Source organism: Juglans regia, chromosome 10 (genome assembly GCF_001411555.2).
Source record: "Juglans regia cultivar Chandler chromosome 10, Walnut 2.0, whole genome shotgun sequence".
In the NCBI taxonomy this organism is placed as follows: domain Eukaryota; kingdom Viridiplantae; phylum Streptophyta; class Magnoliopsida; order Fagales; family Juglandaceae; genus Juglans; species Juglans regia.
The window spans coordinates 11,544,218-11,561,731 of NC_049910.1; the positions used below are offsets into that span (position 1 = coordinate 11,544,218).

Sequence of the window (17,514 nt, forward strand, 5' to 3'; positions counted from 1 at the left end):
CACCGGAACTACATCTGATTCGGCAAAGTTCACATTTAATCCAGAAACGACTTCAAAGCATAGGAGGAGAGCCCACAATGCACATATATGATCATGGCTAGCCTCACAAAACCTGGCGGGGTAATTCGACAAATAACGTGAGACTGATGAAAAGAAAAAAAATAAAGGAAATGAAAAGACGAGAAGCTCCCAGGAGAGGATTGTCCGAACCCCATGTCCAAAAGAAATGACCTTTTATGAGAAACTCCGATGAAACCGAAATGATGCCCAAGTAGACCAAGCACCAAAACATGTTTCTTGGCAGTTCACTGTTCAAACTCATGCCAGCATTTAGCAATCATTCCTTTCCTTAATCATCTATTTAGATTTCCCTCGCACATACTTTTTATTTTTTTATCATGATCTTTGAACTTTGTGGGTTCTATTCCCTAATTGAATTACCAAGTTTGAACATTTTGATTTTTGTATATTTCAGCCTAGGAATCGTTCAATATATCTCAATTTTTTTCGGGTGGTCAGTAATTGGCAAAATTCATTGGAGCATCGTTTTTTCTCCATACATGCGAAAGACAAGGAAACAGAAATTTAGTTCTTCATAATCTCATTGGTTTTTCTGTATCATTTATTTTCACAAAACTTTTTATCTAATTTAATTATTACAATTTTTTAAAATTTTCACATAAAATAAAATAAAAAATTTAATTTTTTAAAATCTTAAAATAAAAATAATATTAAAAATATATATTCTAATAATATTTTATTCAAATTTTAACTTTTATTTTAACTCATCTACGATGATGAGATGAGATATATATCTAAAATACATATATCTAAAGTAACAGTAAGTTTTAAATCTAATTCTCAATTAAGATTAGACTCTTAAAATGAACAAAATATGCCATATGATGATATCTCTTAATAGAGTATACACATCAACCATTAAGGTTATGCCATATATATTACCTATTTTTTTGTTCATCATAAGAGTCTAACGATGAACAAAAATATAGCTCTAAGTCCACCTCTGCCTTGAGAGTCAAAGTCGTCGATTTCCTCACTGTTTAGTTGCCAATGCCCAACAACATCATTTACCTTTCAAATTCCTTTCACTTCTTCGATGACAAAATGGATCTGCAAAGCCACTTTTTTAAGATAGCAGAACACGCCATTGTCTGTAGATGCCCTAGCACATGCACTCAACGCCCTGTTGATCTCAGTACCATGCATCTGTCTCACAGCTTTCTTGCTAGCATTTTATGAGGAGCAGTGCTACTCTGTCGCTCATAATAATCTGCTGTAACTTATATTTAGATCAAAATTATTTTTTTATTTTTTTATTTATATTTTTTTATTATTTTAAAATATTTTTAAAAGATAAAAAATATATATAAATATATTAATAGTCACTTCCTTAACTATTAAGTGAAAAAAAAAATAAAATACGTGAAGTGTTAAAATAAGGGAACAAGTTAAATGGTCAAGTCTGTGTGCATAGAGGAGACTCATCTGTGTTAAGTCTCAGTGTTAAGTCTCATCTGTGTGCATAGAGGAGACTCGGATTCACCACTATTCCTTTCACCAGAAGACGGAAACTAGCATGTCATTGTTCAGCATGGTGGAAACATGCTCATTTCTTCATTGGCTTTACCCCCCAACAAAACTATATTTAAATGATGTCTCGCAAACTATTATAAAGCTCATTACTCCATAAATATTGTGGACAACTTTGAGCTCTTCATCATTATTGCATGAAAGCATACTAGATTTTTCTACTGTGGGGGGATCAACCTACCTACTACCAAGTAGATTTTCTTTTTCTTGTTCAGTAAAATCTTAAAAAATAGAACTTCTAAACTAATTTTCAGGTGTCTTTGAATAAATTTGACTTTAAAGCACACGACATCAGCTAAATTGAACCATAAGAGTCAGAAAAATAGTCTACTGTTTTTCCAGGTACTTCTCCATTATTTCCTTGATCTCTTTTCTTCAATGGTGTCATCATCAGTAGGGCCATATATAGAGGTGGCGCCTCCACCCCCTTTGGCCCCTCTTCTTTATGGAAGGCAATGAGTATGAAATATACACGTCCCATGCATGGTGTCCTGAAATCATAGATTAATGCTTTATTCCAGTTTGCCATCAATTAAAGATACTCAAAAACCACTTTAGAAACATTGATATGATCACATAATATCATTACTTTTTAACTTTGAAACCCTCCCGTTCCCGTTCCCCTTCTTACCTTTTGTTTTCCTCGATCAAAATTTGAACTGTTGGAGTACAAAGAAATAAACAGCATGCCAGCACAAAGAAAGCTGTGGACAGGAAAGTGTTGAGTACACGAATGAGTGAAACAGCCAGAGTGCAACTATTGTGACGGAAATCTTTGCAGTAGATCTTGGTACAGAATCCTAGAACCCAAAAAAAAAAAAAAAAAAAAAAAATTAACTTAACTTAGTGCTGCTCATGAGAAGAACACCAGATGGTTTAGTTTCATATGTACATAAAACTACCAATAAGCTGTAAACAAACCCAATTCATTACCCAACGCAAGATCACGATAAGGTAGGAAGATGTCAACTCTTCAAGGTGTTATGCAGCCAGATCCTTTTGATTAGCAGAAGGAGAAGGGCATAACAGAGACTTTGAGATGGATTTAAATATTTAGATTATAATATATATATATATATATATATATATCTTTGACATAAACTAAGGATATTTAGTCATTTAGTCAGTTTGAACAATCGAGACTGTTCTTGGCAAGAGAGATAAAACAACCCCTGAAGTATTTGCAGATAGAAGTCACAGGACAACGTCTCTCATTTCACCTTATCAAGCAAGTATACTGTTCCAAGGAGAATGATTGGTTTCGTTCATATTTGAAAGAATTTCCAACCCATTCAACTATTCAGGTCAAGTTTATCCTATTCCTACTACAGGTGTTTCCAACATTCCCTTGGATCTTCACAAATTGTGGTAGATTTATTCTCTGTATCATGCAAATCCGAGGCAGTTTCCTTGTTAATTTCTATATGATGAAGCCTTTCAATAAATGGATATGAAGAAACATAAGGAATTTCATAGCTATGTTCGTCAAATAAATGGTATATGGCCTTGCCACGGGTAATAATAATGGTATATGGCATTGCCACGAGTAATAATAGTTGTATACGGTCTCGCCACGGGTATAATGGTAGTTTATAACCTTACCATGGGATTAAAAATGGTATCTGTCTCGATGTGATGCTCTGATATTATATGAAGATGAGATTTCAATTTATGATATGCCAAATGATTTTATTTTTAAATAAGAATGTTTATGAAAGTTTCGCTCTGATATTTTTGACAACATGTTTTGATTATGCATTCTGAAAGCAAATATTCTGATTTTACATTCTGAAAGTAAATGTTTAGTTCTACATTCCAAATACTATAAATGCTCATGTTTATATACTAGTATATGTTCTCTGCTTAATGAGTTGTTAATAACTCATTCATCTTATCTCCACAATATTTTTTAAATAATTTTGATGTCTCAGCTGGAAGTCAAGAGTAGAAAGTGTTAACAAGATTTGATGGTCGTAGAGGAATAAGTATCGAATGGTACAAATATTTATTGGAGAGTTTTATTTAGTAGATTTATTATTTTATGTTATTTTTGATATTTTGAGTCATGGATATTTCCGAGACTTTGTGGAGATTTTGATTTATTTTATTAAGGTATTTCTTTGGTGTCTTGATGGAGGAACATACATTTTTAGTTTTGAATAAATGAGTTTATATTTTATGGGGAATTTAGAGTATATAAATAGGTTATGAGAGATGATTTTAAGTTGCAAAAGCTAACTCTCTGGAACTCCGAGGTCGAGGCGTTACAATTGGTATCAGAGCCAGATTTGAGATTCTGCATACTTTATTGGTTGAGTTTTAAAAATATGAGATTTAGGGATTCTGCATGCCTATCTGTTTTGATGAGATCTGAGGTTTTAAGGTTTGTAGAATTTAAGGAATGGCTTCCGTGACACTTGGAGTCTTAGATCTCGTAGGCTTCTTTGCGGATTATAGAAAAGAATTTTTATAAGATTTGAGGTTTAGATTTTTCTTAAGGTCATGTACGTAAGCTTAATTAAAACCTAGGTTTGAGGTTATACGGATATTTGAGTATGAAGTTTTGGATTTCAGCGGCCTTTAGGAAATAATTTCATATTTGATATCTAGAAATCTGCAAGTTGCAAGAGACAATTATTTTGATATTTAAAGTCTTAGAATCGGTAGGAATTAGTGATTGTGATCTATGAAATTTGAGGTTTTAGAATTGCCAAATGTTTTGAATTAAATTCATGACTTTTGAGGTTTAGATTAAAAGGACGTATGTAAGTTTAGAGCGATGTCAGGTTTACAATAATTGATAGTAAAAAGGGTTAGATTAGTTGGTTAAAGATATGGTTAGGAAAAAAAAATCTTGAACTTGTTTTAAATATTTTTTTGGTATATATCTTTTTATTGAAACCTATATTTTGTTTTCTTTTTTTTAGAACATTTAACCAAGCTTAAGCTTACCGGATGTCACCTCGTTGTCAAGTTCAAAATCTTGAGAATTTGAAATTTAGAGATTCTACATACTTTAAAAAATGATTTTGATGAGATCGAAGGTTTTAGAATTCTGCAAGGTCGAGGATACGATTTTGACGACATTTAAGGTTTTAGCACTTGCAAACTTATGGATTATTTCCTACGAAATATGAGGTTTTAGATCTTGCAAGTTTTAATAAATAATTTTTATGACATTTGAGATTTCAGATCCTGTAGGCTTATTCACTAAATTTTAGGAAATGATTTTGAGAAGGGTTAAGGTTTAGAGTTTGAAAGTATACACAAGTTTGACCGAAAGTCGGGTTTGAGGTTTCGGATTTTGTATGCTTATTCTATAGACGTTACGAGATGGCTGATCAGGTTTGAGAATATGAGGTGTTAGACCTTGCCGACCTTAAGATACGAATTTTATGGGATTTATGATTTAAAACTCAGCAGACTTTAAGATGTGATCTCAATGTGGTTTAAGATTTAGACTCAGTGGAATTTAAGAAAGAATTTTGATAAGATTTGATGTCTTAGATTATGCAGACTTTAAGGAGTGATTATTATGAAATTTTAAGGTTATTGACTTTGCAGATAATGGGGCAATTGATTATTATCAAATTCGAGTTTAGAGTTTCAGTAGGTTTTAAGGTATGGTCCTTTTGAGATTTAAGATTATTGATTGCAACTGAGAATGAAATAGAGTATTTAATAGTATAAGAGTGTGTGCATGGATTTGGGAGACTAGATGTCGGGTCACTACCAAGCGTGATTAGTGTCATTATGGTAGCTTTGGAGATTGTAGATTTTGGGAGGATTCAAGAATTTGTGAAATGAGCTTATTAGGAGGTTTAAATATTATTTTGGGAGTTCTCTTTATAGTTATATGTGAGGTTTAGTTAGAAAATAATAATAATAATAATAGAGGAATTATTAAGTTTGTAGATCCATGGTTGAGGTTCATACTTTTAGGTTTGGAGTCGAGATCACGTATGGAAATCGACATTAGAATTTTGGAATTTCAGGGGGAAGAGGTACTGGAAAGTTAGGGTTTTTAAATATTAGGCTTGCTAAATAATAGAAGTTTAAAATGGGCATGGATTATGATGGACAAGTATTTTTAGGCTTTATGTTAGGTGCAACAAATTTTGAGGACGTAATTTTTTGAAGGGGGGAGGATGTAACACCCGGCCCAGTACGAAGCTTACCTGCGATTTTTTATTTTTATTTTTTTTATATGGATGAAAGGCCCACTTGGAATTTAACGAGTGATTTTAGGATTAGGCTTCGGGCCTAGAAGTTTATTATGATGGAATACAGACTTTTCTTGAGCTTGATACTTAGGTTAAATTCAGTTAATATTTTATGGACCAAGTGGATTTTATTTTAGTTGGTATTGGGCCTGACCATGTTATGGAATGAGCTAGGCTAGTTTGGAATGTGAGTCGAGGCCCAATAGTATTTATAAAAAATACTCAACCTATGAGAAAGATGGCGAGTAAGCTAAGTATATTTTTGTTGGATTGTTCTAATCGGCCCAACTTAGGAACTCTCTACAATATCCAAATTGTGGGTCAAATATCTTGGAATGGGCCCAAAAGGCCCAGGCCCCTGAGAAGTTAATTCCCCACCTTGCACGTCTCTTTCCGTTAGTGACAACATGCACGTCTCTACATGTATTTATACACTTCATGTACAGCCTCTTGCACGTACTGTCATTCATGCATCTTAGGCTTCATTTGGAAAGCAAATTCATCTCAACTCATCATTACAATTTTTTCAAATCCAAACACAAAATATAATAAATAATTCAACTTTTCAAATCTCAAAATAATAATAAAAAAAATAATATTCTAACAAAATTTTATTATCTTAACTCAACTCAGTTCAACATCCAAACATACCTTTAGGGTTTTCAAAGTCGCGATAGCCTCCCACAGCCTCCAGTCCATGTCCAGGAAAACAACCGAGAGCCACCCCACTGCCAAAACTCCTCCACACCGTAAGCCTCCCCCCTCCCACTCAAAACCACCGTGTGATAGCAACCTGCCCAGCCCATGCGAAACCGAGAGCCACCGCACCCCCAGCCACTGCCATAAACGAGCCTAGCTCGAAACGCAACACGGTGTCCCATCCCGTGGCGCCGCTACACCAGATTGTCCACTGCCCCGTAGTGCAACGCAAAGACCGCCACACTACCGTAGAAATCACCCAACAAACCACCACTTCCACCCTTGATTCTTCACGTCTCAGTCACCAAGATTGCACCGCACAACAAGCTCTGTTTTTCACACCAAAAAATAGAGCAACCCACATCCACACCGAAAACCCTGTTTCCTCCACACCTCAACCGCTCGGGGCCCTGTTCATGCTCCTCAAAACAAGCCAAATGCCGCCAGCAACAGAAGCAGCCACCCATTGCCCCGACTGCTCACCGTAAGCCATAAGCAGTTCTCTGTCTCTCTCTCTCTCTCTCTCTCTCTCTCTCTCTCTCTCTCTCTCTCTCTCTCTCTCTCACATCACGCTCTCTTTGGCCCTCTCTCAGTGCTACGCCGTCGTTCTCACCACCGTCGACCTTTGCCTAGTCCCTTGCTGAACCGCACACCTCCTTCCTTCTCGGTATGCCTCAGCCGTATCACCACTTTGTGTTTTCATAGTTTCAAATAGAAACAATCATGTTGCCTTTTCGTAAGGCTTATATTGAGGTACGAGGTTTTTTTATGAAATTTCAATTTTTCCCTCTTAGTTGTAAAACCAAACACGGTTTTAAAAGTGGGTTGTCAATACTTTGGACCACATGGACTTGTTTTCTACTGGGTCCCGTTTTATTTTTTTGAGTGTGTTATGTTAAGTTATTTTGAAGTTAAATGTTTTTGGATTGGGCTTGGATTCTAAATTATTTTGGATGGATAATATTTTTATTACAACAACTTTTCATTATTTTAAGTGGGTTGGGTTCGATTTCTTAAATGAACTGGGGTTTGTGTTGAAATTAGATTAAGTGTATTAAGTGAATTTGATGGATTTGAAAAATGATGGTATTTTAGGGTTATGAGAATTTTAGGTTTTAAGAAATTAAAATAGCACGATTTTTTTTAGCAGTTCAGATTTAAATATCGGGATACGTGTTCGATTGGAAATTTACGGAAATTACATGACAATTGTATAGGTGGTGATTAATATTTACTCAGCACAGTTGTGGAAAAGTTTTGAAAAGCTAAAATGTCTAAGTAAGCGGAGTTCCTATATTAGACTTTGCATAAAGGAAATGAATTGAGATCAATTTTGAAAAATGTGTATGATTGATTATGAAAAGAATTTTGAAACAACCTCAGTTATTTGTTTGGCATTGCTCATGAAATCTATATGAAAGAAAAAGTATTTGTGCATGTGATGCGAAAATGTTTTGAATTTGTTTTTGAATATGTGAAATGATCTTAATCTGCTTCCGCACTCTATTGTGATATGATGTGGCATTTCAAAACCTTTGGCATGATTGTCTAATTTTGTTTTCGGTTATGTTCAATTAAGGCCCCATCATGGGTGATAATAATGGCATACGATCCTGCCACAGGTAATAGTAGTGGTATACGGCCCTACCACGAGTGATAATAGTGGCATACGACCCTGCCATGGCTGTTAATAGTAGTATACAGCTCTACTACGAGTGATAATAGTGGTATACGGTCCCGCTACAGGTATAATGATAGTTTATAACTCTACCACGAGGGTTAAAATGGTATATATCCCGATGTGATGCTCTGATATGATATGAAGATGAGGTCTCAGTTTATGATATGCCAAATGATTTTATTTTTGAATAAGAATATTTATGAAAGTTTTGCTCTGATATTTTTGACAACATGTTTCGATTACGCATTTTGAAAGCACATATTCTGATTCTGCATTCGAAAAGTAAATTTTTTATTCTGCATTCTGAACTCTGTAAATGCTCATGTTTACATACTAGTATATGTTCTCTGCTTACTGAGTTATTGATAACTCACCCCTTATCTCCATAATATTTTTTAGATAATTTTGATACCTCAGCTGGAAGTCAAGAATAGGAAGTGTTAGCAAGATTTAATGGTCGTAGAGGAATAAGTACCAAATGATACAAATATTTATTTAAGAGTTTTATTTAGTAGATTTATTATTTTATGTTATTTTTGGTATTTTGAGTCATGGATATTTTCAAAACTTTGCGGAGATTTTGATTTATTTCATTGAGGTATTTCTTTGATGTCTTGATAGAGGAACATACATTTTTTGTTTTGAATAAATGAGTTTATATTTTATGGAGAATTTAGAGTAAATAAATACGTTATGGGGATGATTTTAGATTGCAAGGGCAAACTCTCTGAACCTTCGGGATTGAGGCGTTACGAAACCTCCATTCAGGTTGGCTCCCTCTTGACTCATCCACGGTCTCTATTCTCTAGATTGATGGGTAGACACCAATTGTAATATTCCGATCTCGGAGGTTCGGAGAGTTAACTCTTGTAATCTAAAACCATCTCACATGACATACTTATATATTCCAAATTTCCCATAAAATATAAATTCATTTTTTAAAAATAAAAAAGATATGTTCATCCACCAAGACTGGAGACACCAAATAAATACCTCAATGAAATAAATTATAATCTTCACAACGACTTGGAAATATCCATGACTCAAAATTCCCACATAACATAAAATAATTTCTCTACTAAATAAAACTCTCAAATAAATACTTGTATCATTTGACACTTATTCCTCTACGACCATCAAATATTGTTATCACTTCCTACTCTTGACTTCCAGTTGAGGCATCAAAATCATCTAAAAAATATTGTAAAGATAAGATGTGAGTTATCATCAACTCAGTAAGTAGAGAACATATATTAGTATGTAAACATGAGCATTTACAGAGTTCAAAATACAAAACAATTATAATTATTTTTAGAATGTAGAATCAGAATATGATATAAAAAATAACAGAGCAAAAATTTAAAAATATTCTTATTCAAAATTCCTTTAGCATAGCATAAACTGAAACATCACATCATAACAGAATTTCATGTTTAACCCCCGTAGTAGAATTGTGCAAATCCCGATGGTCAATTGAGCTTAAAAAAAAAATTGAAATTTACCCCTTATTATTCTCAGAGCCCCGAGTGTGCACACATGAAAAATCACGTAGAAAACCACTTTGACTTTTAATGTGGATGCACCGAAAAACAGAAAAGTTGGTACCAACCTGAACAGAGGCCATAGTTTTACACCTGTGGTAAGGTCAGAACCGAACAAAAAGAAAATGTAATGTCAAAGATTTCAAAAATCATATCATATCATATCAGAGTATTAAACATCTTCTGAACAGAATAAAATCATATCACAAAAATATAATTTATGCATAAATTTTCATATTTACTCTCTTTTACACAATTTAGAAACAAAATACCAAAATAGCTCATGTCTAAACCATGACTACTAGAAAATATTTTATTCTTATATCGAATTTCATGAGTAATGTAGAACAAATAAATGAGATTGTTTAAAATTTCTTTTCATAACAAAACATGCATATTTTTCAAAATTGATCTCAGTTCATTTCTTTTATGCAAAGTCTAGCATAAGAATCCCACTTATATGAACTTTTTAGATTTTCAGAATTTTCTCACAGTAGTGCCGAACAAATATTAATCCCCACTTATAAAAATTATGTAGCTTCGGTAAATTTTCGATCGAACTCGATCCTTAAACTTGGATTGCTAAAATAATATTTTTTTTTCTAAAATATTTAAAATTCTCTTAACTCTAAAATATCATTACTTCTCATATTTATCGATATTCTCTTAATTCATCCGACTAAGACAATAAATTTTAAATTATTTATTTCTAAAATATAACTAATAAAAAATTAATACAAGATTATATAATTTAAAATTCTTAAATACTTTCTATTAAATAACTTTTTGGACCAATTTAAAGTGAGGGTAGCTTAAAATTTTTTCTGTATTCCTACTTAGGCTCATCATAAAAATCAGGCCAACCCAAATTTCCAATTCAAAGCGCACATTGCCTTACTGCATAAAGGGGCATAATGTAATAGATTGCGTTTGAAAGTTAAATTTAAATTGAGTTGGAAATTAAATAAAATATTATTTTTAAATATTATTATTATTTTAAAATTTAAAAAAATTATATTATTTATTATATTGTGTGAAAATTAAAAAAAAATTGTATTTATAAAATGTGATGAGCGGAGATGATTATAAATCTAAACAAAAGTTTACTGTACTTGCATAAAAACTTTACAGGAAAGCTTAAACCGATCTCGTTCATTTTACTTGAACACAGCCCAACTGTTCATCGTGGGAAGAGGGCGGCAGAGACTTACCGAGGGAAGCACGAGCGGCGGCAGGTGGCTGGGCTCGGTGGCGGAGCAGTAGGAGAGGGAGAGAGAGGAACCGTTACTCACGTCGAGGAGAGAGAGAGAGGGAGGGAGAGAGAGATGAGCGAGAGAATACATACGTAGAGAGAGAGAGCTTTCGTCGAGGAAGCGGACGGGGACCGAGAGAGTTAGAGGGAGCTGAGGGCGACATGGAGGAGCAGCGGTAGCAGCTGGGCAACGTGGGGGGTCTCGGTGGCTGAGTGGGCGTTGGTCTGTGGGTGTTCAGATGGGGATGAAATGCTCTGTTTTGAGGAGCAAAAACAGGGGTCTTCGGTTCTCTATGCAGGTGGCTGCCGGTTTCGAGTAGAGTTGTGCAGTGGGCTATCACACGGTGGCTGAGCAGGGGGCGCTACGGTGGTGTAGAGCTGTTTGTTGGGTGAGTTTACATGATAAGGTGTGGGGTAACAGCTTGTGGAGCCAACGGCTGGGATGGGGTTCACAGTTTGCCAATAAGCTGGGCGGTGGGGTGGCGGTGGGGTGGCTCTCGGTTTGGCCATAGTGTGCCATGGTGGTGCGCGGCAGAGGAGCTGGAAACTGCAGCAGTTTTCGTGCGACGTGGAGGTTGTGCTTCACTGAAGCTTTGCGGCTTGAGTAGTTTCTCTATGTGCAGAAGGGATAAACGTATTTATATATATCGGTGATTGAGAACCGAAAGGAAACCTAGAGATGACAAACGTGCTTGCGGAGGAAGCGGACGCGATGAAGCCGTGCATGCAGTAACAAACGTACGTGAAACGTGATCGAAACCGTGCATGAAGAGGAGTCTGGGACTCTCGCATGGTTCTCACGGCTTGGGCATTTGGCCCATTTCAAGTATTTGGGCTCAAATCTGTAGTGTATATAAGAATTAAATGCGCTCTATAAAACAGGGCCGGCTCTTCCAAGTTAGACTGTCTAAGACTCTAATAGAATAAGGTCTCAAAAAATATATATATATATATATATAATAGAATTTAAAATATATATATATATATATACTCAATAAAAAATTTTAATTAATTTAATAAAAATGAAAATATAAATAAGATTAAATAGATATCATTATTATTAAAAGTATCACATATAATGATTATGATCCTTGCCTTGGTAGCCAAATAAACAACCTCAATAACATCTAAATAAACCGTGATCAAACCACTGGCTGAGATAGCCAATTAACCAGTACTGTAGAAGCATTCCTAGCTAACGTATGCACTGTCCCCTGGCCAATGACCAGCTTATACCCTCTTGTAAACCAAGACGGAGCTTCAGATCAGAATCAAAGCCTGCCAATCCAACTAGTAGTCCAGAAGATCGTGGCCATACGCGCGTTTCTCCATTCATCTTTCTGCATGAAAGAGAAGTGCCATGCATTCGTGGGTTTGGTCTTTTCTTGCTCTCTCTTATATAAACTAATTTACTGTTTCTTGAATGCAGTGGGGCCGGGAAGATGATGCCCCATGGCCATTAGCAACAACCGGAGGAGTGGTGATAATTGAAGTTGCTTGCTGATTTTTCTGCGATTTTCCGGTCCTTTTACTCTCTGATTTTTGTCCTGTTTGCCGTACCTTGACTCCTCGTATCATCTGGGAGGTTTTTATTCAAAACTTCTTAGAATTAAAAGCGAAAATAAAACAATTTAATTTGGAAAAATTATATTAAAGAATTTCTAGGATGAGAAAATCAGATGGTGCATATAGGTACGTACATATTTGCCACACTTGACGTCCGAGTAGATGACTATGAAGTCTCCTTCTTGGAGTCCATTGGCCCTCACAAAATCTCCTGAAATAATACTCTCAAAGTAATTAAAAGACAAAAGTAATCAAAATGGATAAAGCTATGCCAAAAAGATATAACCCACCTGTGTTTTCAAGCAGGTACATCCTGCTTTTATTATTTGGCCAATACCTGAAACTCCATGAGAGCAGAAAAACAAAAGAGCAAAAAACCAGCGATTATTTTGACTTTACTAAAAGGAAAGATAAAATGAATATGAAAATTCTATATACCATACTATTATCCCGCTTTTATCTCATTAAGTATGGTGTGACATATTTATCATTATTAAATTATTATTTATTACATATTTTTTCATTATCTAATAATGATTAATGTGTTACATACTACTTAGTATGATCAAAATAGGATGAAAGTGTGGTGTATAGCATTATTCAAAAGAAATTAAGATTAAGATTTAATAGTTTCGAGTAATGCTAAATAAAAGTCTCAAATATTGTACAGATTTTGTACAGGCTTTTCATAAAGGTGTGGGCTCATTAAGGGCCCATTTGGCTATAAAAACCATCTCACCTCATTTTATCATTACAATTATCTCAAATTCTCACATAAAATATAATAAACAATTCAACTTTTTCAAATCTTAAAATAATAATAATATTAAAAAGTAATATTCTAATAATAGTTTATTCAATTAATTTTGAAAGCATCTCATTTTATCTCACCTCGCTATTCAAAGGAGCCGAATTTTTCATATTTTCTACAGTAGAGTCTACTTTTTAATAAAAAAAACTTGCGATCGAGTATCGTGCATTTATGGTTTGTACACATAATTTCTTATTAGTTTATACCTATAGCGCATGTTCCATACACGGGAGGTTCCTATGTCTTCCATGGCAATAGAAATGCCATCTCTTGCCTCCAACTCTGGAAGATGTGTCTCTGCTTCCTTCTGATAAAATTTCCAAGTTATCCAAACCAAGTTTTATTGGCCCTTATAAAAGCGTATACATCAGCAAAGATAGGGAACAAAAAATCACTAATTAAAGGAACCGTCCTGCACTATCAAAGAAAGAAATGGAGGCTACCTTTGGCAACACAATTCTTCCAAGGTTACCAACATCGCTCTGCTTCAGCACCTTCTGGAGTAGAAACCTCAAGTTCTTCTCCGGTTTCCATCCCTATTATTCAATCAACCCACAACACACGCATCATTCATTATTCGAAGGACTAAATTATCAGAAAATGTTCTCCATCTCTTCCCTAAAACATTACAGCATTTCACACCTGGTGTGAAAATCAGAAACAAAACAACGAGCTCACCTGTCGTTTATCCGATGCAACTCTCCCCGGAAAATTCTGCCCCTGCATGGCCGCCGTCTGATCAGCTGGATGTCCCATTGCAACCTCCACTGGCATCACCGGCGAGGCTGAAGCAGCCCCACCGTTAGCGGTTACAGAGGGCCAGTACATCCAGTTTCCTGGATTGGCTTGAGCTGCTGTGTTGCAATTGTCATTCCCAAGCCTAGCATGCTGATCCTTATTCTGGCTTGGGTGCTGATTTTGCTGGTTATGATTATTGTGATGGTGCCTGTGGTGTGATAGAAACCGCCTTTGCCTTGCCATCCTCTTCTTCCTTGCTTCTTTAGTAGCTGAAGAACCAAACCTCAACAGCCTCTTGTCTTGATGACCACTAAAATAATGTTGATGTGGGTATTGATTTCCATAGCCTGCACAAGCTTTTGGAGCCGGGTGAAAACTATTGCCTGGGAATGAGTTGTAATGAGATGCCAGAGCCAACTGTGATGGAGGCCATGGATGTGAGGAGCCCGGCATTTGATACTCCATCATTGTAGCTGTGTAAGGACTGTGGTCATTGATATTAGAAGCTCCATGATCTGTATAAGGACCAGTACCTATATACCCAACCATTGGAGGATACGCCGACGGAGCCTCCAGTACGGCGGTCGGCTCCGGAACATAATCCCGTTGAGGGATCCATGTTGACAGGGCAGTGAAACAAGGGTTTGATTCCGGAGTCGTGGAATTTGAATTTAGATTAGCGTTAGGGTTAGGGTTTTGGAAAGGGTCTTGGTATTGGTTGGGAAAATAAGTGGATTCTTCTTTGCTGCTTCGACTTTTCTTAAGATGGTTACTCTGAACCCATTCAAGTACAAGTTTTAACAACTGCTTCATGGCCTCTTTTCCTCCACCCAAGCGCTTAGCCGCGCTTTCGATGGTGGCCTTCTTGATCCTCACACTCCTCAGGTCTTCAGCAGAGACAGTCTCTTTGTTAGTTCTAAGCCATTCCAAGAACACCGTGGCCATGTCTTCCGGATCCTTCTCCACTTGGGTCTCTTTGTTTTTAGTCTGTGATATCAGCTGTTCATGTTCTCGATGAGCATTTTCTTGCATTGCATGTTCCTCTCGGGACATTTGCTCTAATTGTTTGAAGTCCTCCAGGGGATTCTCACTTCGCAAGATATATGACGGATCAAAAAAATCGTTGCTTTCAATCAGATCCATGTACCCCAAAGTCTCCATCACATCCATACAGTCCACACCTTCAAGGCTGCCATCAAGCGGCTTAGGGGTCTCGGTCGAGGCGGTGGACGCTAAGGCTGCCGGGGGTGCATCCATTGGATCATGCTGGCCGTGGTTGAAACAACACTTCTTCTGATCCTCATCTTCCTCTGCATCGGATTTCAGAAGCACCCAAGAAGCAGCGTAAGAAGACGAAGAGGTCGAAGATGACGACGACGAGCAGGTGATAGCCTTGACTGGTGCTGGAATGGATGATGACGATGAAGATGGTGGCATGCAAGGGAAATCATGAGGGAGAGGTGGTAAACGATCAGTATATAGGATTGAAGCATCATGGAAATCAGCTAACAGATTATATTGTTCATTTGCAAGCCAGATCTGCCTCTCATCAACACCCAGTAATGCTTCTTCTTCCTCCATCGCATCAAACCCACTAGAGTTTGCATCAATATTTCTAAACTCTGCATTCAGATCTTTATCTTGCACTTCTTCACCGTTCATTTTTTTTTATTCCCAGAAATGATAAAAGAGGGTGTGCAGGCAAAGCAGGTTAAAACTTGAAACCCTTTTCGGTTCTGTTGCTCTCAGATGGAGTTTAGAGAGAGAAAGTGCGAAGAGCCAGACGAAAATGAGAGAGGAGGGGATAGGGTTTTCTATGTTCGGATATGTGCAACAGAGGCTGTTTTGTTTCTGATTATAATCAGAAACAAGAGGTAGAAGGGCCCGCTTTTTCTCTCAGATCCTCAAACAAATTAAGAAGCAACATAAAGCATCTGGGTCTATCTCCACATGAGCAAATAAGATAACATAAACAATTACGATCACCAATTTACCAACAAGGAAAGCGACCTCTCTTCTCTAATCTACGACTCTGTTACTTCTTATAAATTGTATCATTTATCAGAGAAAACGATCCCATCACAGAATCAAGAACAACAATTCAGGCTGACAAAAAACAACACTGATTCACGATCGAACACTCAAAATAAAAGATACTACTTTTACACTTGAGTCGTTGGAAACTAAGAGAAACGCGAAGACCGGGCTCAAATCTGGCAAACCAATTGACACGACTCTTTTCGAGATACCCACATGCCCAAACCTTTCTATAACGTTTCAAACCCCCCCATGCCTGTTCTGGTTTCTTCTAGGAAGTTCCCTTATCTGAGCACTCTTATTGCGAATCAGCTCAAAACATTTTTGTTGTTACTTTTAAGGGGGCATTTACACCACAACTTGAGAGAGAGAGAGAGAGAGAGAGAGAGTGAGAGAGTTTTACAGCTTGTTTTGGAGCAAGAGGAAACACGAAACAAAAACCTGGTGCCGCGCCGCTTTTTTTCTCAGCCAGCTCACTCCGGGTTCCGTGCCACCCGCCATACGTCTCCACCTGAATGGTACCACTAGCGGTGCATCAGCCTTTATGAGCAACATCAGAAAAGAAAGTAAATTATCCTAATACCGCGTAAGAGCAAAGATACACTCACAAAATATATTTTACAGTATATTTTTATAAAATGAAGTTATTTTTATAAAATATTTCATTAAATTATTTTTAATTTAAAATATATTTATGTAATGTATTGCGAAACATATATAATATGTGTTTATCATTTTTCTACCGCGTAAATGTTTTGTAATTAGATCATTAATGTTTATGCTCTTTGACTCCAGTTGCACATTTCAAAAGTGGTTTAATTTACTATGATAATTAATTCGAAGTTCTAAGATTACTACATAGAATAATATTTTTATATCCTAAATAATATTAAGTACGAGATCTGTTAATTATATATGTGAATTCCTTTTATATATGGAATATTATCAGCCTCTTAATTGGCTTGTTATAAGCAACTAATAATTAATATGTCGAACTTATATATCCTGATCTTAGCCAACTCTACTAGCTGATCTTAACCTTTTGAAAGGAAGATCGTTACCAAATTAGACAACAATATCAGAACATACATTGTACGTACGTCATGAGCATTTCAAGTATTTTTTAGCATATATATCATGCATGCATGTAATGGTAATATTCAATTAAGTTCCTGATTTTTTTAAAAATATTCAGGTGATGATGATTTGAAACGCATTAAAGTTCGAGTACAGGTCATTATTCCTGTATATATGCATGAATGGATCGATCGTTGCTCGACAAAAGGAATTCTAGAGAAAAAAAAAATAATAACAATCCATTTTATACGATCAATTTGCACAGCTTGTTCGTGCTC

The 17,514-nt window shown here is 35.9% G+C and overlaps 1 protein-coding gene across 3 annotated transcripts; it reads right to left on the bottom strand.

Annotated features, from left to right (window-relative positions):
- Nucleotides 1–12,042: 12,042 nt before the first annotated feature.
- LOC118343709 (B3 domain-containing transcription factor ABI3-like) lies at nucleotides 12,043–16,480 on the bottom strand. 3 transcript variants are annotated; one of them, XM_035694437.1, is made up of 6 exons: nucleotides 14,063–16,468; nucleotides 13,828–13,920; nucleotides 13,591–13,691; nucleotides 12,864–12,910; nucleotides 12,708–12,784; nucleotides 12,043–12,585 (listed from the first exon to the last, which is right to left on the bottom strand). In XM_035694437.1, exons 1-6 carry the CDS (start codon nucleotides 15,782–15,784, stop codon nucleotides 12,412–12,414), a joined length of 2,214 nt encoding a protein of 737 aa, XP_035550330.1. In that variant the 5' UTR covers nucleotides 15,785–16,468; the 3' UTR covers nucleotides 12,043–12,411. The 3 variants fall into 3 exon arrangements, with proteins under 3 accessions (XP_035550330.1, XP_035550329.1, XP_035550331.1); XM_035694436.1 differs by having other exon boundaries at nucleotides 12,064–12,585; nucleotides 12,864–12,916; nucleotides 14,063–16,469; XM_035694438.1 differs by lacking the exons at nucleotides 12,043–12,585; nucleotides 12,708–12,784; nucleotides 12,864–12,910 and having other exon boundaries at nucleotides 13,659–13,733; nucleotides 14,063–16,480.
- Nucleotides 16,481–17,514: the final 1,034 nt, after the last annotated feature.